This window comes from Aphelocoma coerulescens, chromosome 1A (genome assembly GCF_041296385.1).
Source record: "Aphelocoma coerulescens isolate FSJ_1873_10779 chromosome 1A, UR_Acoe_1.0, whole genome shotgun sequence".
NCBI lineage: Eukaryota > Metazoa > Chordata > Aves > Passeriformes > Corvidae > Aphelocoma > Aphelocoma coerulescens.
This window is the reverse complement of record NC_091014.1, coordinates 25,430,533-25,454,185: the sequence shown is the minus strand read 5'-3', so window position 1 is coordinate 25,454,185 and position 23,653 is coordinate 25,430,533. Positions and strand designations below refer to the sequence as shown.

General features: G+C 42.5%; 1 protein-coding gene across 2 annotated transcripts in view; it reads left to right on the top strand.

The window, feature by feature from the left end:
* The window catches only part of CFTR (CF transmembrane conductance regulator), a 91,135-nt gene extending 70,964 nt beyond the window's left edge, over positions 1–20,171 (top strand). The window contains exons 22-27 of one of the 2 annotated variants that reach the window (XM_068996863.1): positions 2,811–3,053; positions 6,018–6,173; positions 13,650–13,739; positions 16,636–16,808; positions 17,145–17,250; positions 18,720–20,171. In XM_068996863.1, coding sequence (XP_068852964.1) covers positions 2,811–3,053; positions 6,018–6,173; positions 13,650–13,739; positions 16,636–16,808; positions 17,145–17,250; positions 18,720–18,926 — 975 coding nt within the window. In that variant the 3' untranslated portion in view covers positions 18,927–20,171. The remainder of the gene's footprint in view (positions 1–2,810; positions 3,054–6,017; positions 6,174–13,649; positions 13,740–16,635; positions 16,809–17,144; positions 17,251–18,719) is intronic. The other variant, XM_068996873.1, reaches the window with a different exon arrangement.
* The last annotated feature ends 3,482 nt before the right edge of the window (positions 20,172–23,653 follow it).

Here is a 23,653-nt window from a genome sequence, read left to right as displayed (position 1 = left end):
AAGTGTTCAGGAAGAACTGGCCAAGAAGCTGGAAATCTGATAATGGCCACTTCAAATATATAAAACAAGCTGGCAGTGGTGGTGGCATGTGATAAAATAACAACTGTCAATTTTTTGTTGAGAAGGAGAAATGAGAAGTCATTGATACCACCATCAGTTTGTTGGTGTGATAGCAACAGTCTTCAGAAACTATTTTTAAGACTTAATTAAAAATGTGGTGCTTGTAGATTGGAGTCAGGTTTGCTGACATTAAGGTTGCATCACACTACCCTCATAAATGTGTCTGATGATTTATTTTCCAGACAAAAGTAATGTAACAGATCTCATTTGCCTTCAGGAAAGCATTGACTGTGGCTCTGTTTCAGGAATTATATAAATGAAGGATATAAGGATTATTACAAGACCTGTAAACTAGTTAATGAGTTGGTCAGAAAGGAAATGGCATTAAGCTCTAAGTATTAACCTGTAGGGAGGCTACTCAACAAAGATTAGATTGCTGACTGAGCTCATTTTAATCTTTTTTAAATGCTCTCAATAAAATAAAAAAGTGTGTTGAAGAAATGTGCCAAAGGCAGAAAGGCAGTGTTGGCATAAAGATCCTGGGAGTTGAAATGTATTAGGTGACCTCAAATGGCATATATTAAATAGATTTCAGTAACAAAAGTGCAAACACTTGAATTTAGGGACTGCTAAGAATAACCTCAGTCTTAAGTGAGGATCTTGGTTAGAAATGGCTGAAATGGAGAAAAGCTTGGCTGACCACCCCTCAGTCAAACATTAACTGTAAGATGTGACTGCGAAGATAATAGTGTATGATCCTAGGATGTGTTAATGCAGATATTCCTAATATAGATAGGGAAGTACCAAGGCATTTGTATAAAGTCCTTGTGAAACATCACCCAAAATGCTGTGTACATTCTGGTCAGACAGGAAAGCTTGATTTGAGCTGAGCTGTTTGGAGAAGGAGAACATATATTAGGAAAGAGGTTTAAACCTGGATTTTCTTTAGTCCTGGAGAACAAAGGGTGACCAGATCTAAGGTATCCCTCCGTAGATGAATGGGGAAAGCAGATAGTAAAAGGAGCTCTTTAGAATTTAAAATTAATTAGGTTGTAACAGCAAAGTTGTCCATAAAGTAAAAAATATGTTTTCTGACCACCTGAGCAGTGAAATTGTAGTGAAGGAGAATAATTATTTATTGATCCTTGACCCATTTAATACAAATAAGATAAGAGGATCCTTTCTAGTCCACATTCTTTTGAAAATTCACCAAGACTGCTACTAGCAACTTCTGTCTGAAGTTCACGAACTACAAGATTTTATTATTTCACCTAATACATATAATTACTGATACAAAATTCATTATCATGGAACTTACTACTAATTTTTTTAAACTATAATTTCTCATAAATACTCAAATGTTACTCTCCGATGATTGTTCCTCTTTACTTAACGCCATTGCTTTGCATTTTTCAAATTCCATGCAGTCTGCTGATCTTTGGAGATCAGTCATTATTCAGAGAACTTCAGGTTTTGTTCAGCTCCATACCTTCCTGAAGGAAAGAGTTTAAGTGACCCATGTTGTTTTTATGATTATCCTCTCTTTTCATAGATACAAGTCATCACTTTTCAAAATACATTTTTAAAGATAGAAAGAGCTATTATGTCCATTTAAAAAGGAAGCAAGAGGAATCATACGTTGGGCCAATGTCAGTAGTGTAAGTGCAATGGAATCTAGAGCTCTATACAAGAAGCAGTGTACCTTTGAAGATTATATCATGGTATAGCTGTTGTGGTTTAAGACCATTTAAAGAGATGGACACTCTAAAATGAGTTACCTCCCCTTCATTTCAACCAATCTCTTTCCACCAATAAGGAACGAATGAGTAGATTTAAGTGAAAAAATAAGAGTTTACTAACAAGTGAAACAGCAATGGGCAGTAAATAATAACAGTAAATAATCACTAGCTACAAAACTGATCAATCTCATGAACCGCACAGGAGCAAAGAGACACCAAAATGGCAGGGTACCGCCCCTCCCAAGATGGCAGCCCCCGCTGCTGGCTGTGTGTACGGAGACAAAGGGAAACTGGCACCAACTCTCTCCCCCAAGAGGGCACCCTCCAGGTGACCACGCAGTCCAGGAGACAAAGGGGAAAATGACGCACAAAGAAAACCCTCCTGGGAAGGTGGGAGCTTGCAGAGCCGTTCTAGTGGCAGGTGAGAAGTGCCAGTGCGTGGGGGATCAGCAGTACTGCCGCCTACTCCTGCTGCTGGCCGGACTCTGCCAGTGCTGGTGCTGATGTGCTCTGAACTGTGCGTGTGTCGGGGGGAAACTGCTCTGTTGGTGCTGATGCAGGGTGACCCGGCCCCCCAGGACCTGCTCAAGCTTCACTGGCAATAGAGTTTGCAGAGTTCACTCTGAAAGCAGTTTCTAATTGTGAAATGCAGTTTTTCTGAGCCACTACTGTTGGAAGCCCAGAAACCCACCAAAAGTGGAGCCTCCACCTTCAGAAACGCTGCCAGGCGCAAGAGGGACTCGGCTCGGCTGCCCTGACCTTTTCAAGGGACCAGCACCTCCCAACTGCCCCATAATTCCAGTTCCAGCCATACTGGGTCCTAAAGAGACTTTAACAGTTTTTGGGTACAGATAGGTATGGAATTCAGTGATGGTTTGGGTTACTCGTGACAGTAGCTTACATGGAAAATAGACTCACTGTTATGGCTAGGGATTAGGAACAATCTTATTTCATTTGTTTTGATAGTTCAGTATGAATTACAATTAGAATAGTGTTTGTTTTGATTTGTAGATGCGGTCTGTCGGACGAATATTTAAACTCATTGACATGCCAACAGAAGAGACAAAAAGCACTAAGCCACAGAAGAATAATCAGTTTTCAGATGCCCTTGTAATTGAAAACAAGCATGTCAAGGAAGAGAAGCACTGGCCATCTGGGGGCCAAATGGTTGTGAAAGACCTTACAGCAAAATACGGTGAAGGAGGAGCTGCTGTACTAGAAAACATTTCCTTTGCAATAAGTTCAGGGCAGAGGGTAAGACACTTTTGTTTTTAATTCTATTAAGCTAAAGTATAGAATTGTCACAAACCTATTCAGTGACTAAAGAGGATTTTGAGTCTGACAAGGTTTTCTAAATTAAATTGTTACAAAACAAAGTATCTTCTAAAGTAACTGAAGAACAGAAATTACTGGGGATAAAATACATATGCAACAGTTTTCCAAGTTGTGTTCCTGTGCCTGAAATTCTGGTGTGGAGAGGGAAGCTTGCTGGTGAGTGCAGGTGCTGGGGACAGCCTGACCCAATGGGGCAGGGCACGAAAGAATACTGGCTGCCGTGCCAAGGGTAATGCACCGCTGGCTCCAGCGGCCGGAGGGTGGAGGTGCCGTCTCACCCATTCCATGAGGGCTCTACGCCACCCGGAATTATTATATTACAGACCGTAAACAGCTCTATTCTTTAGAGGATTGACAAACCTCTGATTAATCTTTGTGCATGTTTGAGGTTGTGTTTAAGAAAGAGCTTTGGTTTCAGGACAGCATTTAGGTAGAAGTTTAACACTTTGCTTCAAGCTCATGCTAAAGGCCCATCCTTGGTGGAATAGGAAGAAAGGCTTGTGATTTCCTGAGCTGAAGCCATACAGACGAAGAGGAGATTTTAACTGACCCAGGTAAATGAGAGAACAGGTTCAGTGACAGCTCCCTAGCCTTGACATGAGGCACATCTTCACTCCTAATTTGGATAGCACCAGTCTTTGCCAAGTTTGGTAGATTTGTCTTGGTTTACATGAGCTGATTGTTTCATCTACTAAGTTTGAGGGCACCAAAATTTTGAACCCAGAGCTCTGACTTCCTGTACCACCATGCTGAAACCACTCTGCCTTTGAAAGAGAGACGCCTGTGATTCCTGGAACATGGAGATGCAGGTGCTGCTGCAGGCTGGGGGGATTTACTTCCTGGAAAATCCCTTGAAGCAGTGGAGTAGGGAAAATAAAAGATACTTTTGTACTGTACAGAGAGAGGGTAGAGCAGTAAAAACAAAAAACTTTTTCTCGAGGGCTGTGATTCAAGTTCGATAATGAACCCTGGACTCAGGTGCTCCTTAAACTGGAGAGAATTTGTCTCTATCTCATAGGTAGTACAACAAGCAGGAAATGGATGAGCTGTCCTCTGCTGAGGGATGGAATGGAAATTGGAATGGAATGGAATGGAATGGAATGGAATGGAATGGAATGATCATCTAGTCCCACTGCCTTATCACTTAATGACTGTCCAGAAGTTAAATTATCATCAAGAGCCTTTTAAAGACTGACAGGCTTGGGGCATCAATCACCTCTTTAGAAAGCCTGTTCAAGTGTTTGACCACCATCTTAGTAAAGAAATGCTTCCTAATGTCCAGTCTGAACCTCCCCTGGTTCAGCTTTGAACCATTTCCACATGTCCTCCCACTGGATCCCAGATCAGTTGTACCTCAGCCTCCTCTCCAAACTAGATGAGCCCAAGTTCCTGAACACTTCTCACAGGATATTCCTTTCAGCCCTTTCACCACCTTTGTTGCCCTCCTCTGGATGCATTCACTCACCTTCACATCCTTCTTAAACCACAGAGCCCAGAACTGCACACAGCACTCCCAGTGAGGCTGCTCCAATGCTAAATAGAGTGGGATAATCACCTCTTTTGCCCAGCTGGTGATGCTGTGTTTGATCACCCCAGGATGGGGTTTGCCCTCTTGGCTGCCCGGGCACACAGAGCTGACTCACGTTTATCCTGCTGTCAGCCAGCACCCCCAGATCCCTCTCTGCAGGGCTGCTCTCCAGCCTCCCCTCCCAGTTTATATTTGTGCCTGGTATTGCTCCATCCCAGGTGCAGCATCTGACATTTGGACTTGTTAAATTGCATCCAATTAATCACTGACCAATGCACCAAACTATCTAGATCCCTCTGCAAGGCCTCGTGTCCTCAAGGGAGTCAAGAGCATTTCCCAGTTTGCTGTCATCAGCAGCTTTGCTAATGGTGCATTTGACTCCTGCATCCAGGTCATTGATGAATATATGGAAGAGAACTGTGCCTAGGATTGAGCCCTGAGGAATACAGCTAATGACCGACAGCAGCCAGATGTAGCCCCATTCACTACAAGCCTTCAGCCAGGTCTTCACCCAATGCACTCTGAAGCTGCTCATCCCACAGCTGGAGAACTTGTCCAGAAGGATGCTGTGAGGGACAGTATCAAAAGCTTTACCAAAATCCAGGAAAACTACATCCACTGCCTTCCCTTCATCCACGAGGTGGTTGACTTTACGCAGAAGGATATGGAAGGAGTTAAACAGCCCTTTCCCTTTGTGAACCCATGTTGACTCTGCCTGATTGTATTATTCTTTAAATGCCTTTCACAACTTAAAAAAAAAAAAACCAAAATATATATTATTATGTTTCTTCACACCTTAGAGATAAAGAAAATCAGCACCAACTGGGCAGGTTGAGGACTTGAACAGGTGTGCTTAGGGGTGTCCAATGGCATGATGTGTGCTGTAACCACTTCCTCTGCCCCAAGCTACCCCACTAATCAGAGTTAGGGCCTTTATTTTCAATTATATGGAAGTGGAGTAACTTACTAGGGTGATCCAAATGCACTCCCTACTTAGTTTTTGGTTTCTGGATGTGATTTTGCTGATGAGGGCTTCACAGCAAAGTGAAGGGAACAGGCACAAAGAGCTGGGCTGATCGGTGCAAAATAATAGATAAAAAAATTTCTGTCCTTCAGCTAGGGGTAGGCTATCAGATTTTTCATCTAATTAATCCTAGCTAAACAAAGAAGAGTTTGCCCAGTGTTTGATTCAGACCTTGGTGTAGGCTTTTATCATGCCAAATCAATAGCATTTGCTATCTCTTTGAGATCCATCTGGACTGTTCTTCACTGCTGTGACCTCTAAGGTTTTTGCCTTAGTCTGTGATTAATATGTGAAGAGTATTAAATGTTTGCTTGTATGATTTCCATTGCAGGTGGGCCTTTTAGGAAGAACAGGTTCAGGAAAAAGCACTTTACTTTTTGCATTTTTAAGACTGCTGAATACAGAAGGGGATATCCAAATTGATGGAGTCTCCTGGAACACGGTGAGCGTGCAACAATGGAGAAAAGCATTTGGAGTGATTCCTCAGGTAATGAGATTATTGTATATTTTTGTGCCTTTATTTTCATCGATTCTGTATCCATATGTACATAGTTGCTTTTAAGATGTTTGTTCTTGTATGCTGAGAAACAAAACACAGATTTGGTGAAAAGGAGAGTGGCATGGATGGGTGGAAGGATGCAATGATTCACAGCAAACTTTGTATTTTTAGATTTTCTCTGCCACTCCCACAAGAATTCTTCTAGAAAAGGGAAGGTACAGCACGCTTGAACAGAAGTGTTTCTAGCCTGCTTCTCCCTGCCTCTCTGAGACATTTGCATTTTGATTCAGGATAAGATAGTGCCACCTGAAGAAAAAAATACAATCAGTGTTCTCAGCTACTGTTTTCTGAAGGTCTACATCACATATTATGGTTAACGTGGATACTGTACATCACCTGTTTTCCCTGGCAGACTGATAGCAAACACATAAACCTAGGGCTTCTGAGTCCTTTGCCAATGTCCCCCCCACTGGACAGTGTCTTATATCAGTTACAGCTGTGGATTATCTGTCTGAAAAATTAATGTTATTGTCTGCATACTGAATGTTATTGTCTGCATACAGTAGAACTAAAAGGTGATTGCTCACTGTAAGGGTAGGAATGAAAATTGATGGAATGAACTGCATAATTTTAATGCTTTTGTACTTTTGTTGTCTGTCCTTACCAACAACACTGATATGTGAGTAACACATATTGACCATCTCTTCTTTGACAGTTATACATTGGATAGTTCTTCAGTTTCAAAACATACACAATCTCTTCCATAACTGTTCATTCCTTTGGAAATCTGTGACTGTGGCCGACTGATTCAAGTAACACTTGATGGCAGTCCTACCAATGAGTCACTTGTAGTATCAGGGGGCAGTGGGAGACTGGTTGCAGATCAGCCTGCCACGCTGAGAGGGGCCATGCAGTCTGTCCTGCCTTTATCCATCCTTGAGGAGTGGCTACTAGCCCCAGAGAGTGAAAAGTATGGTTTGATCCACTGTCACCCTGGATGACCTCCTCCTTGACACACCCACTAGGAGTGGATCGACCAAGGTGACCAAGCATCCCCTTTTAACCATTAGCTGCCAAACCCTAATTGTGCTATTCCCCCCATCCTGTCCCCACAGTAAAGCTGTTTCCATATGTTTTCTGTGAAGATTTGGTTTGTTCCCAGATAGTTTCCCATCTCAGAAAGGTGGTTACTGTCTTAGAAAGCTGGTGAGTGTTTGTGTAGAATAAAGCTGTTGTACTGACTACATGAGGCACTTAAAAATAGTTGAAGAGACTCTGGTACAGCCAGTAGTTTAACATAAAAATGCTGTCAGTTTTGAAGCTTTGGTCACTGTTAAAAGACACTGAAATGTTCATGCTGGAAAAAAAATGGCCTTGATTTTGCAAACACTCAGAAATTCAATTTTTCTATGTGATGATCAGTTTTGAATTGTGATAGCTTCCCTTTCAAACATGTTACTCTGTAGTAGCCCAAGTGCCATTTATTTAGAGTAGGTATGCAAAGCAGGCACAACTCTCTTTTCTCTGTGCATTTCATGCTCTGAAATTTCCTAGAGGCAGCAATTTTTTAGCACTTTGACTTTGTCAGAACAGACCCTTTCTTCCCTGCCACGTTACACCCTCAACAAACCAAGCCTAACAGAGCAGTGTTGAGCCCACTGGTTGGATTCATTTCTTACCTGAGCTCTACCAGTCACACACTGCCTGCTGAGCTGAGGCTTGCTTGGCAAGCTGTCATTTGATAACTGACCTCTTGTCACCGTTTCTATCCTCTCTTCAACATTTTCACATCTATCTATTCCTTTAATCTTTTTCTTTATTACAGCTGGTTCAGTTCTGCAGAGTGATTGTTGCTTGCAAGTATGAAAACATGTCCCCCATTCAGATCAAGGCAGCTGTGCAGCTGCTGGTATTCAGTTTGGAGGACAGGTATGTTATACAGCTGTCCTCTCAAGCATGGCTGTATAGGATGAAGGATGCTTTTACCAGTATAAGCTATGTCTACACTGGAAAATTTTCCTGTACATCCAAGTATAAATTTCTGTATTGGAAGGGGCTTCCTTATCTCTCCAATAGGCATCCTTTTGCTCTCAGCCTTTTGCCCTTTGGGATGTGGTTGCCCAGCAGGGCTTCTGCTTTCCATCTCCAGCTGTCCTTGGGAATGCATGGACTGAGAAGAAATCTGAATGATTGGTAACAAGTAGTCTCATTGTCCCTGTGAAAAATATGAGGAATAGTTCTCATAGCTGAGTATTCACTATAGTCACTAATGGTATAGAAAACATCATTATGCAGCCATCAGCAAAATGCAAGAGACATTTTTTTACATGAGCAGTATAACTTGCCCTTCTGCTAGTGAGGTGCCTTGTTAGTGCATTGTTAAGTTTACACATTTAGTTCATGTTTGCAAGTCCCTGATACCTGGATCAATGCCAAATAATCCCAGCCCTCCATTCTCTGGGAGGTCATGATAGTTGCCAGCCTGTTTGCATGCTTCAGCTCGCAGCACTTGTCCCAATTCCTTGGCAAAGAACTGCACATTATGCCTCAAAAGTTCCCACATTCAGAACAAAATGAAGTTTTCAGCAGCACTTTCCCAGCAGGAAAGAGAAATTGCATATGCCACCCTGCCTTTCCCACTAGAACAAAGGGAGCCTTTTGTTCTTTGCCATTCACCTACAGCTTCAGAATGGAAAAAAAAAAAGTTGTCCTTTCCTTTCCTGGGAGGCTCTCCTACAGCAACACCTGGATATTCACTGTCTCCAGGAGAGGCTTCGCCAACAAAAGGAGAATGGAGCTCTACCTGAGGCATGCTTCCTCCTGAAAACTTTCCAACACTCTCCTCCTCTTCCTTAACCCTAAATTTCCCAATTTAGTAGAAAAGAAGTGCTTTTCCTCTGTGGGAACCTCACTAATGCACAACCACATAGCACACACAGCATCCTAAGACACTGCTGTCCACCCCGTGCAGGCTGTGATGGAATGACCTGCAGGGTAGTCAGGGATCACACTGAGCAGAAGCAAAGGTAAACCCCTTGTTTCTTTCAGTGTCTCAAATCTGGCTGTCAGTGCCTTGTAGTGGTGCAAAGGGTTAAACCATATAAAATATATTTCCTGACGCTCCCACAAGAAAGTTTCTTCCTGTAGCTTCTCACACGGCTGTGCCGCTGAAGCACAGCCTGCCCAATACTGCTGCTGCAGGCTGTTTGTCATTCTACAAAACAATTGCTCCACTGACACAAGGCTGTACCTTTGCACCCACTATCCCTTCTTCCTAGACAGGCCTTCCTGATGATTCTTCTGCAGGTGTTTGCCCACCACATTTCCAGAGAGAGGATTTCCAGCTGCATTTGATTTCAACACACTAAGGCTTTCTTGCACAAGTCCTTGTGCTGATTGCATCCTGCAGTATTTAGTGGAGTCAGATTGAGAACGTGGCTTCAGAAATTTGTCTTTGAATGGAGAACAGGAGACCTGCAGATGATTTCCAGTTAAAATAAGTGATGAGAAACCTGAGACTCATGAGGTGCTGTTAGCTGCAAGGAAGGGGATGACTTCAGATGTGTTTAAGTGGTATTCCATGCATCCTAGTGGATCTCACTCTGGTTTTGACATGTAAATACTCCATATAGAGTTAAAATCAAGCTTAACATGGAGAACAGGTTTTCTACAGTTTGCAGGACTGCCAGCTGACAAAAAAAAATCAAATTTGTTTTGCTCCTTTGTTTACTGAAGAAGTGAAATTTTGCAACTTTTACCTTTGTAGTTCCAGTTTTTCAGCAGCCATCACATTCTGTTCATTTTATCTGTCTGTCTCTGTCCATCTGTCTGTCTCCAGCCCTATTTCTCATACCCTTCAGACCTGCTTACTTTTGGAGGTCGTGGCTGCTTTGTGGTGTGCCAGCACACTCCTGCCTGGTGCAGCTGCCGAGCAGGGCCACTTCCCAAGGTGCTCCCGCGAAGGGTCCTACAGAGCCTGGGTGCCTGCAGGGCATTGGGATGAGTCAGCACCACCGTACTGAGGAGCCTCTGCGGCATCAGACCCGTGCACAGAGCAACTGGGGACGTTAATTAACAACCCCACATGCTCATGCTCATATCGGGCAGTATATAGGTTGTTTTCTACATCGTGGGTTCAGTGTTGCCAGGAGCACAGCACTCATATTTACTCGTAAGCTCTGTGGGAGGCAAATGTTTTGGTGTCTTCAAGGGAGAATGTTACAGAATTGGTCCCAAAAACCTTTCAGGTTTTTATTGTTTCTGTGCTCTTATTCTTGTCTGTAAATATTTCAATGTCAATGTAAAGTCCCTAAAAGACACTTATGAAAACAAGTCCTCTAACTTTGCACCTAGTACTAAAGCATTCACATGGTAACTTGGTTTTGTTTCATGTTGATATTGCTGCTATAACACAGACAAAGCAGAGGAGGCTACATGAAGGTCATGCTGCTGTTACTCGGAATTTCTCTGTGCGTGGGGCTGCTGCCTGGTTCCAGCTGATGTTACATTTTTTCTTCGGCCCTGAGACATGTGGGAAGAAGGGTCCGTGGGTCTTGCTGAGGACCCACACACAGGTTACAGCAGCAGCTACTCACAGCTGGAATACTCTCACTCCTACTCTCAGTCACAGCCTCTTTCAGCTGATCCTGAACTCTTCTGTAAGCATTTTCTTAGGTACTCCAGGGTCTTGATTCTCCACGTAACACATAAATTGCTTAGGAAGCTTGTTGCCACACACACCAGGAGGCTGTAGCCACTAAGGGGGATTAATGCCCTTCAGAAGGGTTGATTTGCAATATTTGGGGTGGTCAGAACATAAACACAACCATATTTATGTTTCCAAATGTTTTGCTTGTGGGTGGATATTGTTGTATAATCACACCCGTTATCATCCTGTGGGAGTTTGAACAAGTGACTGAGAAGGAAATGCTGATTTCCAGATTTGCTACCAGTCTACCCAGCCATCCATTCACCTATCCAATGCTCTCCTTATCTCTACTTCTTCCATATTTATGAAAAATGTAAGTCCTTCATATTCACTTTTGGGTGTTTTTCTTTCACTTTAGACTTCTAGTTTTTAAGAATGTGGAGAGATTTGTTTCTGCTTCTCTTCAAGTAGACTTTAAACTGCCCAGGTGACTCACATGGTATTTACTTAAGTGAACCCTATATGGTTTCTAATGAGCTGGGGGGCAGGAGGTGTTGAAATGGAGAGAGAAGTACCAGAATTCAGGACAATGAAATATTTACTTTGTGGGGATGAAAAACCAACCCTGCTTTTGGGAATAGCTTGCTTTTAGTGACCGGCTTCTTGAAAGCACAGTTATTAGAAATAGCAGCAGCCTCAAAAGAAAGTTGTACCCTTTATTGCTCTGCTTGGTGCACTTCAGCAGGAATGTTATTCAGCCCTATCTTCTTTAAAACTGGTTTGTTCAGTTAACTATTCTTTACGACTGAGAGATGAAAACACCTATTCCATTAGTTAAATGTATGGGGCTCACACTGTGAACAAACCCACGTCTGACACTGTTTCCACAGCATTGTTGTTTCCACCGCACCCATTACTTGGAAGAACCTAATCCTGCTGCAAATATGTCACCCCACTCACACCACCTAACCAGTGCAGGGCATGGGAAAAGGACTGTGCTGTACTTCACTGAAGCTTTCACTGTTATTAACAATAACAATTATAAGGGAAAGAGTCTACTCTGTCCCCATTGTCTCTACAAAAAGTACTTCAATTATTAATTTTTAGCTCTGTGTGGTTCTGCAGCTCAGTCAGTATGTTGAAGGTATCATTGCACTTAAATCCATCCCACTGAGTGCACAGCACCACATTGCAGCTGCTTTTCTCCTCTGGTTTCTTGAATTAGTTATTTCCTTCTCTTTTACACCAAATAGGTTGGCAATGGCATACATATCTTTAAAAAGTTAATTAATTTAATTAATTTTCCTCTGCAATGTTTACACTTTTAATTAATCATAATTAAATGATTAATGTAAGTGTGTGCATAAATCACTTTGAAATCTGATGAAAGAATGCCAAGTTCCCAGGTTGGATAAGATGGAAACTGTGGTAGACAGGCCAAGGGCTGGGAAAGCACTTGCAAAGTGTATTCTCTCAGTTATTTTCTGCTGGTACAGCTAGTCCTTCACTTTTGGTAGTGTTTGACTACCAAGACTCCAGGAACTTACGTGGCTGTGAATCACTGGCATTTCAACACATTTTCTCTAAATAAATACTTTGTTTAGAAAGACAGAAGAGAATAATTGTCTCAAATTTTTCCTCTTGGTATTTGTTGTGTGTGTACAAGGAAAGAGCAAGCAAATGGTAATATTTCTCAACAAGGCACTTAAATTCTTTGAGAGCAAGTTCTCCCTATTACAAACAGCAGGTGTACCTTACAGCATAGAAAAAAACGGTTCCTTAAGAGATGTTGTGCAGCCTCAGTGTCCCTTGAAGAATCTAATTTCCATCAGAATCTGACACACCCACCCCATGTAAAAAGAGATTAAACAAATATTTAATTCTGTCAGAGTCACTGCTTCTTGAGCTACAAAATGTGCATCTAAGGTATGATCGCCTAAATCTGCTTGCCTGAGCTGATGGGGAAAGCAGAATGGAGTAGTAAGCTTCAGGTCGAGAAGGGTGTGTTGTCAGTGCCAGGAAATGTGCGTCCTGCTCATCTCCTGTAGCAGAAGGCAGGCGAGGCAGGAGGGAGCCGGGAGCGAGCACAGCCCGCGGTGTCCGGCAGGGAAAGCTGAGAGCAGGGAGCGAGCACAGCCCGCGGTGTCCGGCAGGGAAAGCTCTAACAGAGTGGGTTGTTGCCGCTGCAGTCATGAACCAGGTCGCGCTCTGTCACAGTTCAGTCATCCGACAGCGAGAGAGGGAAAGAACATCTTTTGAGATAGGACTGGGACATGGTGAAATGCCAGGGGACAGAATGATGCTGAGACGTGTATTTGGCTACAATTTATTAGAAAAAGAAATTTATTGATGAAAAATAACTGAGGACAATGTCCCTGAATTTTAACAAATAAGCAATAGGGTTTTTTTCTCTCTAAACAAAATTGTGGAAACACACACTTTAGTTTGACTTTTTTTTTTTTTTGGTATGTTTTAATATGTTTCAGGTAGTCAAGAATCAAAAGTAGTTTTAAAAGATTTGTTTCAAAATGGCAATACAGGAAATGTTTTATTCTGAAAACTGCTGAAATTTGGGGTTTGCTGGTTTTCAGACAATTTTGGCTATGATTTTATTAAGATAATTGACAAAACCTTAATATATAAGGGTTTTCAAAATCACTTTTTTGGAACAATATTTAAAAAAAAAATTAATAACCTGCAGTTAGCTCTATCTGGTAATTGCAGAAGGTTATTCTTTTCTCTATATGCTTCACAATTTCTAATGCTTTATACAATGTTATCTATCTACCTGTGTCTGTATGTCTTTTTTCTTGCAGAAAGTGTTCATATTTTCTGGAACTTTTCGGATGAATTTGGATCCTTATGGGCAGTGGAATGATGAAGAAATATGGAAAGTTGCAGAGGAGGTACAGCTGTTCTGTGTTATTTGTCTCCCTCTGGTGATGTGGATACAGCAGGGTGCAGTGTAGGTCAAATGATTGTCATACTTTACATTTATGTACAATCTTAGGAAACAAGTGCAGAGGAAAGGTCATACTGTGCTACAAACCATATAAATTATGTTTTATATAAATAGTTATTTCAATTCTCAGGCCAATGTGAAGCCAGCTGAGGGGAGCACTCTCTGGCAAGGCATTCAGGCTTTTGTGCTACTTGTGTCATGGAGCTTCCTCTGCCATGGAAAATAAGAGTAATGGAATGTTAGATTTTCGAACCTGAAGGTTTTCTTCTAATATTCTGTTGAGGTTTCAGCAACATTTTTTTTTTCCAATTCCCAAGCTTAGGGGCCAGATTCTGTTTCCATGTTGCACTGGTCCTGATGCCATTTCCTGTTCTTAAAATCAAGAGTCATACACGGTTAGAAGGGAAAAAGGGATTTTACCTTGGTATTTATTTTAAGGATCCTTAGGTGCACCACATCCACGTCAAATGCATCGAAATGCACCCTGCCAAATGCCCCCCCCCCCCCCCCAAAAGACCTGGTATAACATTATAGGTCTTACTAATTAGCATATCTATCAAAGATTCCCCAATGAGAGGCCCGAGTGAGACCCCCTCCCCAAGGAACCATCCCTGGATGGTTCTTAGTTTACAGAATGTGTTCTGGAGAGGACCTTGGGGTCTGAGGCACACTGATCCCTAGCTATGAAGCTTTTAAAATGTTTAGTCTCTCAGCTTGACAAACAAGTCCAAGAAAGCAGGCAAAAAGCACTAAGAATACAGAAGTTGTAAAAAAGGTATAACAGGGGTATAACAGAAAACGCAAAAAATCATCATGGCATCAGTCCCACACACTGCAGTTGTCAGGTGCCACTTCTTGGCTCTGACAGTGCTTCATGGGTTGCAGAAGTGTCCATAATTCCCAGGAAAAGTCAGGTGAGCATTACAGGAGGGAAAAGGCCGCAGCCTAGAAAGTGGATACCTTTTTCCAAGGCACAGATGACCTAATTAATACAGACCTAACCATGAATTGGTGCCATTTTCCTTTTTCATTGTAAGTCTCAAGTATCAAAAAATGCTTACAGGTGTGGGACTTAATCTGAAAGCTTCCTCCTTTCCTATCCAGGATGTTAACTCTGTCTCTGCTTGGTTTCTTGGGTTTTTATAATTTCTTCCCTACATTTGGAAAAGAGGAAAGTAGACATGTTCTATGAGTAATTTACTGCCAAATAAAAATATCATGATATTTTTGTTTAGATGGTTTGACAGCAGTTTTTCAGACAGTCCTAGCAGAGACAATAGCGTGCTTAGTGCAGTGTGCTCAGTGCTGTTTCTCTGCTTCTCTGAGGCTCAGGAAAAAATTGAGTGTGGATCAATATCCCCTTTCTTGAAGAAGATAAGCTCTCCTGCTTTGGAGGACTGTTTCCAGTGTGTGTTTGAATTGAGCTTGGGATTTTGAAAAGCTAAACCTCATTTACAATGGCATGAAAAAAATTTTATTTTGAAATGTTTATCATTAAGGAGTTTGGCAAATCCATATGTGATACTGAGGTTTTCATTGCACAGGCAAGAATGCAAAGCAAATAGAAAAAAGAAAGTGCTGTAATGCTTTTTACTAGGAGTGATTGGATTGTTTACCAAGTTCATGCTCTTGAAGTCTGGCTCGGCAGTGGCAGTGAGTCAGTGTAACTTTGGGAGCACAGCACAGAAATTATCTGTCAGCTTATTCCAGATCCATGTTGACTGCTGAGGATTTAGAGGATCCTCCTGAGATCAGCATCAGCTTTTTATGCTCCTTGCAATCAACTGCAGAGGACAAGACCTTGTCTGATGTTTCATTTTTTATTGCCCACATATTTCAGCACCTGGATCTGTCAGACTTATGTCAACTTGTGAGCCTAAGTCTTACTCCTGCAGTCAGCTGTCTGAGCCCTACAGGTACATGGAGACACCTTGTGCAGTTGTAAGAAGAGAGCACATTTTCCAGCCATTAAATGCAAAATTTCATGAAGGACACAATGTATGTTCAAAAGAGAAGCAAGGAACAAAACACTGACCTTTATTTGCTTACAAATTAAAGCACGAGCTCTTCAGAAACACAACACATATACCCATACACCACAGTTTAATATGGTTTCCATGTAAAGTGAAAACACAAAGTAGGAATTCAAATTTTTTGTTTTCCATGAATGCAAATTAATTGCAGATCAGTAATATTTAAAAAAATCCAAGGGAGGTGGCCTTCATAAATTTCTGGGATTTCAGTACATTTTTATAGTGTTTTATAGAGCCATGCTACTCACATATATTTCCTAGTTCTCATATTTTGTGAAAATGTCTCTCTGAACTCTGCTGATAAGGCCAAGGAGCACAGTTGGTTTGGATCTGTGCAAGATGGAAAGCTTTGCTTTGGGGTGTAAATCTCCCAATGAGAGTAAACAAGAGCACCGGAAGAAACAGTCAGAAAACATCTCCTGGGCTGGACTCTGGTTTCTGGTCCAAAGTCAGCAGCTTCACATGGCATGGGCATCCCTCTAAACTCTTTGTCACCAGTGCCAGAGGGAAGCCCCTTGTGCCATTAGTTTGACCAAAGTGCACAAGGCCTTTGGGGCAGCGAAAGGACCACAGGGAAGCACTGTCAGAGCTGTAGAGACAGTGGCCATGGTGAGCAGGGTTATTTTCTCTGTTGCTATAATGTCGCATATAAATTTTCGTCATTTCTTTTTAAATTCCTAGTAACCAAAGAGGCCTGTTTTCCTTTCAAAAATCACTTTCCTTAGCATTTACAATGATGTAAATGATTGCTGCAGTCAGCAGTAATTATATCTTGCCAGTTTTTCATGTCCTTTTTTTCTCCGGCAGGTTGGGCTGAAGTCTGTAATAGAGCAATTTCCAGGCAAGCTTGATTTTGTTCTTGTGGATGGAGGCTGTGTCCTCAGTCATGGCCACAAACAGCTGATGTGCCTCGCCCGGTCAGTTCTCAGCAAAGCTAAAATCTTGCTGCTCGATGAACCAAGTGCTCACCTGGATCCTGTGTATGTTTTGTTCATTTGTTCTGTTTTCTAATATGAAATAAGAAAACCTGTGAGGCAGCACCATCTAAAGAGACCTTTTGTAACTTCTCTGGCCTGTTACTAAATCTGATTTCAGTAATGTATGTTGGTAGCTCTGCATGGAGGACCAGGGAAGCCTGGTTACAACCTTAGCTCTATGGCTGATAGGTATTTTCGCAGCAGAGGTGCAGCTGAGGCACCTCAGAGCTGTGTCCCTGAGTGTGAGCTCTGCGACACACAGCCAGGCTTTTACACACATCTGTGTAGTTATGGGCATGCACATTGCAGTCTGAATGCCAATGTTTGTTTGCCCTTCAGAACTTCCCAAGTGATCAGGAAGACCCTGAAGCACGCGTTTGCCAACTGCACGGTGATACTCTCCGAGCACAGGCTGGAGGCGATGCTGGAGTGCCAGAGATTCTTGGTGAGCATTTATCATAGGCTCGTTTACTGTTGTCTCCCTGCATTTGATGAACATGCAGAACAGACCAAGTGGAAATGATGATGTTTTCTGGATTGATGGTGATCATTCAGGGAAGTTGAGCAACCTACCCACTGGCAGAACAGCAGCAGGCTCCTGTTTGCTCTTTCACCTGAGCTGTCACAGACACCTGTGTTCAGATGGGCTGGGTCTTGCTCTGGAGAAGCAAGAAAGAAAGTTTCAGCCAGAAGGAAAGTTGTGTAGGTTATCCAGCTGCTGATCCAGGTGCCTTATATTTTTGATTGGCTCAGGAGATCCAGAAAAATCTCATCTCACAGAGCTTTACAATTGCAAATGCAGAATCAGCTGCAGTTGAGCAATAGGAGGCTGCCTGGGGAAGAGGGGTTTCCTAATATGTGATGATCAGAATTGCTGATTTCTTTCAACTAGCCATGTAAATATTCCTTTCATGTTTAATTACAGGGACAAATTACTGCAGTCCTGGGATATTTCCTTTGTTGTATAGAAATGGTTAGTAAAGAAAAGACAAGTTATGTAAATTGTTCTTAAAAATGAGGTTCTTCCCTCTGTATTTTCTTCACTCTTCTATAAGATGGCATCTAAATTTTATTAGCAGAGTGAAACACTCTGGTTTTCCATGTCTATTTGATTGGGTGCATTAGCATGGCAGGAGGAATGCTACCTGAAGTTAAAGCAGGCTAGTCAGTAGGCAGGTTGTACAACCTTTTGGATGTGCTGCTCCTCTGTGTGTGCTGGACTCAGCCTTGCTCCCAGCCACTGTGGCAGCAGAGCCCTAGCAGGCAGGCAGCCTCCGCCCTGAAAAGGCTTCCCACCCTCCAGAGCACAGAGAGAGCAACAGAGATTCAAAAAGTTCTCTCCTGTCAGACCTGTGCTCTTACCCAAAATGTGCTGTCACTGCAGTGCCAGCGAAGGACCCTGATTTTAATTTGTCTCCTGCCTGACAGGGGAGACTGGCAGAGCCTTACAGGGCAAACCTGTTGTCTCCTTCAAACAGAGGTGAGCAGCGCTTCCTTGTTTGAAGAAAGCAAAGAAAGCCTGGCGCCTTACTGGCAGCCTTTTCCCTCTGCTTGCGATAGAACAGTTAACGCTTTCTTAACTGGGCAGTTCAGCAGTGCCAGGGAAGTGCCACAGTACTGGGAGTCTTCAGCAAAGGGACTCAGAGGTAAAACCAAGTCACAAGGAGAAACCAGCAGTCCAGCAGTGTTTTGTAATTTGGGCAGTAGGCACCTTTTCCACATGTTCAAATTTTAATGTATGTTTTTGTAGTCGTAATTAGAAATTGCAAACTAGAAATTAGAAATTGTAAATTGGGCTTTTTCTATTAGAAGATGTTTGCCATGTCTTCATGTCTCTTCCCTGCTCCATTAGTTGCATTAGCTGAATTCTGTCAGCACCTCCACTGCTCATCTCAAGGCGTGATGTTTCTCCAGGTAATCGAGGACAATAAATTGCGGCAGTACGAATCCATCCAGAAGCTGCTGAACGAGAAGAGCTCCTTCAGACAGGCCATCAGTCACGCCGAGCGCCTCAAACTACTCCCAGCACACCACAGAAACTCCAGCAAACGCAAACCCCGACCCCAAATCACTGCCTTGCAGGAGGAGACGGAGGAAGAAGTGCAGGAGACAAGGCTGTGAGATGCTGTGTGGAGACCCTCTTTGTGGAGTGAATGGTCAGCAGTGCCCCATGATGACAGGACCAGCACTTCTGAACCTGCCTCAGCCATGCACAAATTCAGCCTTGCAGGAGGTGTTCACTGCAGTGACCACATGAGCATATGGGAATTTCTTCCCTTCTGTGGTTAATCATGTGTAAGTTAGTACATTCTTTGAGGTTTTGCCACTTATAGTGGTGAAACCAGATTTCCTTTGAAAAGCTGCTCTGATTGGATGCAAACACAATAGTAAGCAGAAGTAACCTGTCTAGCCTGACATAATTGTTTCAGAAAACTTTTAGAAATGTTCTTGCTGGGGTGAGAGGACTAGACAGCAGGAAAAATGTGAAAAAAATAATCAAACTTGGGTGGAAAATAGAAAAATCTGTATGTAAAAACCTTCTTTGGATACACTTCCTGCAAATGAATTAAGGGACAATATCAGCAACACGCACAGAAAACTTCCTCCTCTTTGTTTTCCAAGCAGCAACAGTAATTTCAGCTTAGCAGGAAAGGCCAAATGCCACGTGTGTAGGTGAAAATGAAGGAAGAGAGGATATTGACTTGGAAGCCAATCAACATCCGTCATATCTCCACAGTTAAGGGAGAATTGATATTTCCTCTTAAAACCTAGGCAACTGTCAACCTGACCCTGCACACAGTCACAATGGGATGAGTGCAGGCTGACATCAGTATCTAGCAAAAGGTAGGACTCCTGGCAGTGGACCTGTAATAGTCTGCATAGGTCTGGCATCTTTACATGCTTTTTACTTTGGCCTAACAACAACAACAACAACAACAAAAAACAACAACAACAAAAAAAAACAACCCAACAAAAAAAAACAACCTCTCAGAAGTAGACTTTAATAATGAAATTAATTTTTATACTCTTCTGGTTTGCAGTTTTATTATGGAACTGAATTTTCTCTAGGATATTTTATTTATTTTAATATTGTTGCAAACTTTTGCTAAGGAAATTATGTATTTTAAGAGTGATTACGTACTATGAAGAAAAATATATTTGTACAAAAAGTTTTATATTTGGAATGTTGCAGGGAGATTTTGCTACTAGACTTTGATGTCTCATTATGCTAGAGCTGTTGAAAACGAGGGCAGCCCCAGAGTTTGGCCAGGTACTGTCCAATGCTGTCTTTGTACACCAAAGTATTCAAGTGATACAGGTGTTTTAGATTATTTTTTTCTTTAAATAAATTTTTAAAAAGAGAAACTGCCTGTATGACACATTACAACATTCCCCCCAACGGAAGTCACTGTGGACCGATTCTGCTACTTCCACTTCAGTCATTGCTGCCTGTCAAAAACATGGGCATAATTTTTAATAACTGCTTTCTGTTCTTTAGATTCGCTGTGGGTAAAATGGGCTCTCGGGGCTGGCTCGGGCCGGCCGGGCGGCACTAGATGGTGCTGCGGGGCTCAAACGCTGCAGCGCGGGTTGTGCTCAGCCCTGGGTCCCTCTCACCGCCCGTGCCCTACAGCTGCGAAAGGCAGCACAGACAAGGCTTGGACTAAACTCTTTCAGGCGTCCTGGAGCAACAGCTGGAGCTGCGCCGCTGTCCTGGGCTGCCTCCAGCTGGGCGCTGGTGATGCTCAAAGTGCCCCTGGGTCCGGCTGAGCCCGCGGGCACTGGAGCTCACTCTGGAGCTGCTCACCCTACATCACTCGTTTCCTTCTAGCTCTGTTCTCCATTGCATACTTTCTGGCCTTCATTACACATTTCCTCTGCAAAGATTTGTTGGTGTTTTTTTTCGTGCCCTGTCCCTCATACTGTACTTTTATGCTTGTCTTATCTTCTAGCACTTACCTGGATCTCTTTCTTTTCTTTCTGCAAGGACACCTCCTTATGCTGCCTGATCTTCCCCACAAAGCAGTGCCACTTGCTCACAGAGCATTCTGGATACCCTTGCGTCTCAATTTTGCCATGTCACTGTTTTTTTGCCACTAAGCTCTGCTGGCTTTATAACAATGGAAAACCAACTGTGTTTTGGGGTAACTGTGATTCACTTTTGAATCCCATCTCCACTCCCCTTATCCCCTCAAACTGTTCACCTCACACTATTTGTCCCTTTTCTCACGTAGTCAGCTCTCCATTTGTACAGGTCTTTACAGAGGATATGGCTAAGCCTGGCCGGGAGGCCAGGGCTGCTGCAGTGTCGCCAAGTCCAAGGAGGCGTGCCAAGGATTGCTCTTTGTCAGGATGTTACTCAGAGTTACAGCAGACACACCAAGTGGGGGAGTTTATTATCTAAATAAACAAGATGATCAGAAAGATCAGCAGAAAAGAACCACTGTGCCATTAGAACCAGCACATGCTTCAGAGCTTGTGCAACTAATTGTTCATGTTTTGTGTCACTGCCAGAGTTAGGAGGTGCTAGGTAAGCTGGACTCAGCAGACAAGAACACATTTCAGGAAAGAAAAGGTAAATACGGCAGGAGCATGTAGTAGATGGGACATGTGGAAGCTGCTGATACAAACACTCAGAAGGAGGACTTAGAAGGAAAAAGTAAATCAGTTGACTGATTGCTCCCACCCTGCACCACAACACTCACCGACACAGCTTCTGCCATCAGTGCCCAGCTACCACCAACACACTGCCTATCCCAAAGAGCCCAGGCAAGATACTGCCCTCTGAGGGCAACTGAGAGAAGAGTGTGCTATTTCTTTCAGCTCCAAACCACTGCTTCAGCTCCTTTGGAGTTCAGGCTGGAACAGGAGGTAAGTTAGTTCCAGCCTGCATGAGGAGGACACAGCCTCTCCTTCCCAACAAAGCTTGAGAAGAGCACGTTACCTTCTAGGATAAGTGTTCTTGTACTTGCTGTCAGGGGGTGACAGCTCCCACGGATGTTTGCCTGAAACTAAGCTGGGAAGTTGCACATGCTGTTCGTGATGGAAAATGGAGCACAAGAGGAAAGGGAAAAAATAAAAAAGAAGAAAATGAGGCCATAAACAGTGGAAGAACAAACAATGACCTTCATAAACACAGGCTGAGCATTATTTAAGGGAATTTTTCTTCTCACGTGCTTTGCTTTGCATGCATTTGATAAAACAAAACAGATACAGAAACCACTCCTACCAGAGCACTTTGTCATTAAAACCACCTATATGGAAATGTGGGTGTGTACAACATACAGCTAAAGAGAAGAGCATGCTGACTTTAATACTTCATGTAGAGATTTAATTTTGCAGCATGCTAGGAAGAAACCAAAAAGTCAAAGTTGGAAAGAGATTCTGTAGCTGTCCTTAAGTACAGTGGAGAAGGGTGGCCACACTGCTAGCACAGCACCAAGAAGCTCTTTGGAGAGCAAAGGCTAAGCAAGGATAGCCTAAACAAACTTGAACTATGCACACTTACCCATTTTCATAAATCTTACATACAAAATAACTACACAAAGTAGCTTGATAATCATCATTAGCGGGAACTGCTCAGTACCTCACTGGGGTCAAACAAGCCTGCTATTCCAACAAAAAACTTTGCTTTCACAGCTGTTTAACTGGTGTCTTACCAGCTGTGCTTTATTCATTAAACACCCATTTCTAAAGCCTTTCTTAAAATCCACCTCCTCCAGTTCCACAAGGCTCAAATCCCTCAGCCTGTTACACCAGAGCTGCTAAACACCTGATGGCCTCTAAACTTCTTGAATTCTATCTACCCTATTTAAGCAACAGGCTTAAGTTATTTCTTAATAACTTAAGGCCTTTTAAAGCGTTTCCCCATATTAATTCTGAATTAGTGTTAATTGCTAGAAGTCATTTCAGAGCTACGTAATTTGTTGCATTTTATTTACCTAAAAAGTGTTCTGGTGATTATTTTTTTCCTCATTTTTCTATTACAGGTTTAGTATTTTAGCTCTACAATTACTTGGCTATGATTTAACACCTGGTAAAAACCCCACACCACTTTAGACTAATGTGTAAATTGTTCATTAATGGACCATTAGTTGCTGCCTAAAAACATCTTGCAAATTGGGCAATGCAATGCAATACAGTAATACATTTCCTTTACGAACCCCCACATTCTCCAAAACCAATTTCCTGTTCCTAGGATAAACAATATTTATACTAAGTTAATTCCCCAGAGCTCCTTTCAACCTCAAAATACAACCCTTGTAAAATGCAACCAGAGGTTTGAGTGATGCTACAGCCCAGTACAACCATACCTTGTGCCCCTTAAAGTCACTTTGACTTCAAGTTTCTGAAGAACAGCCCACTTTGTAACTCTAAAGTCTCTTAACTATGGTTTGACCATCATAAACATCACTTTAGCCAGTTACAACCAAGAAAGCGATCCTTCCTCCTTTCTGCAAGCATTTTGACCACCAGAGGCTGTTTTGTTTCTCCAGTTTTACTGGAAAGCTGGAGGGTTTTGATGTATTTTGTAACTCACTTGAGCTGTATTATAGGAAGAGTTGCACCTCAGGCCTGCTGGTTTTGCTGTTGCTGATGAATGCTGCTGCCTTTGTTGAATGATGGAGTAGATTTCTTCATGCTTTTAGTTTTGGAGTTCATGCTCAGTAACCCAAAACCAAAAGCAAATATTATCTGATGGATTCAGACATTTGCTTAAGGAACATATTCCATATTCTTGTCAAGAAGAACCATAGGAGAGATGCTTAAAGCTTTTATTTTCAGGACTGGCTTGAAGTAGAGAGCTGGAATATTTAGTACTTACCAAAGTTGGTGGATGAGAAGTA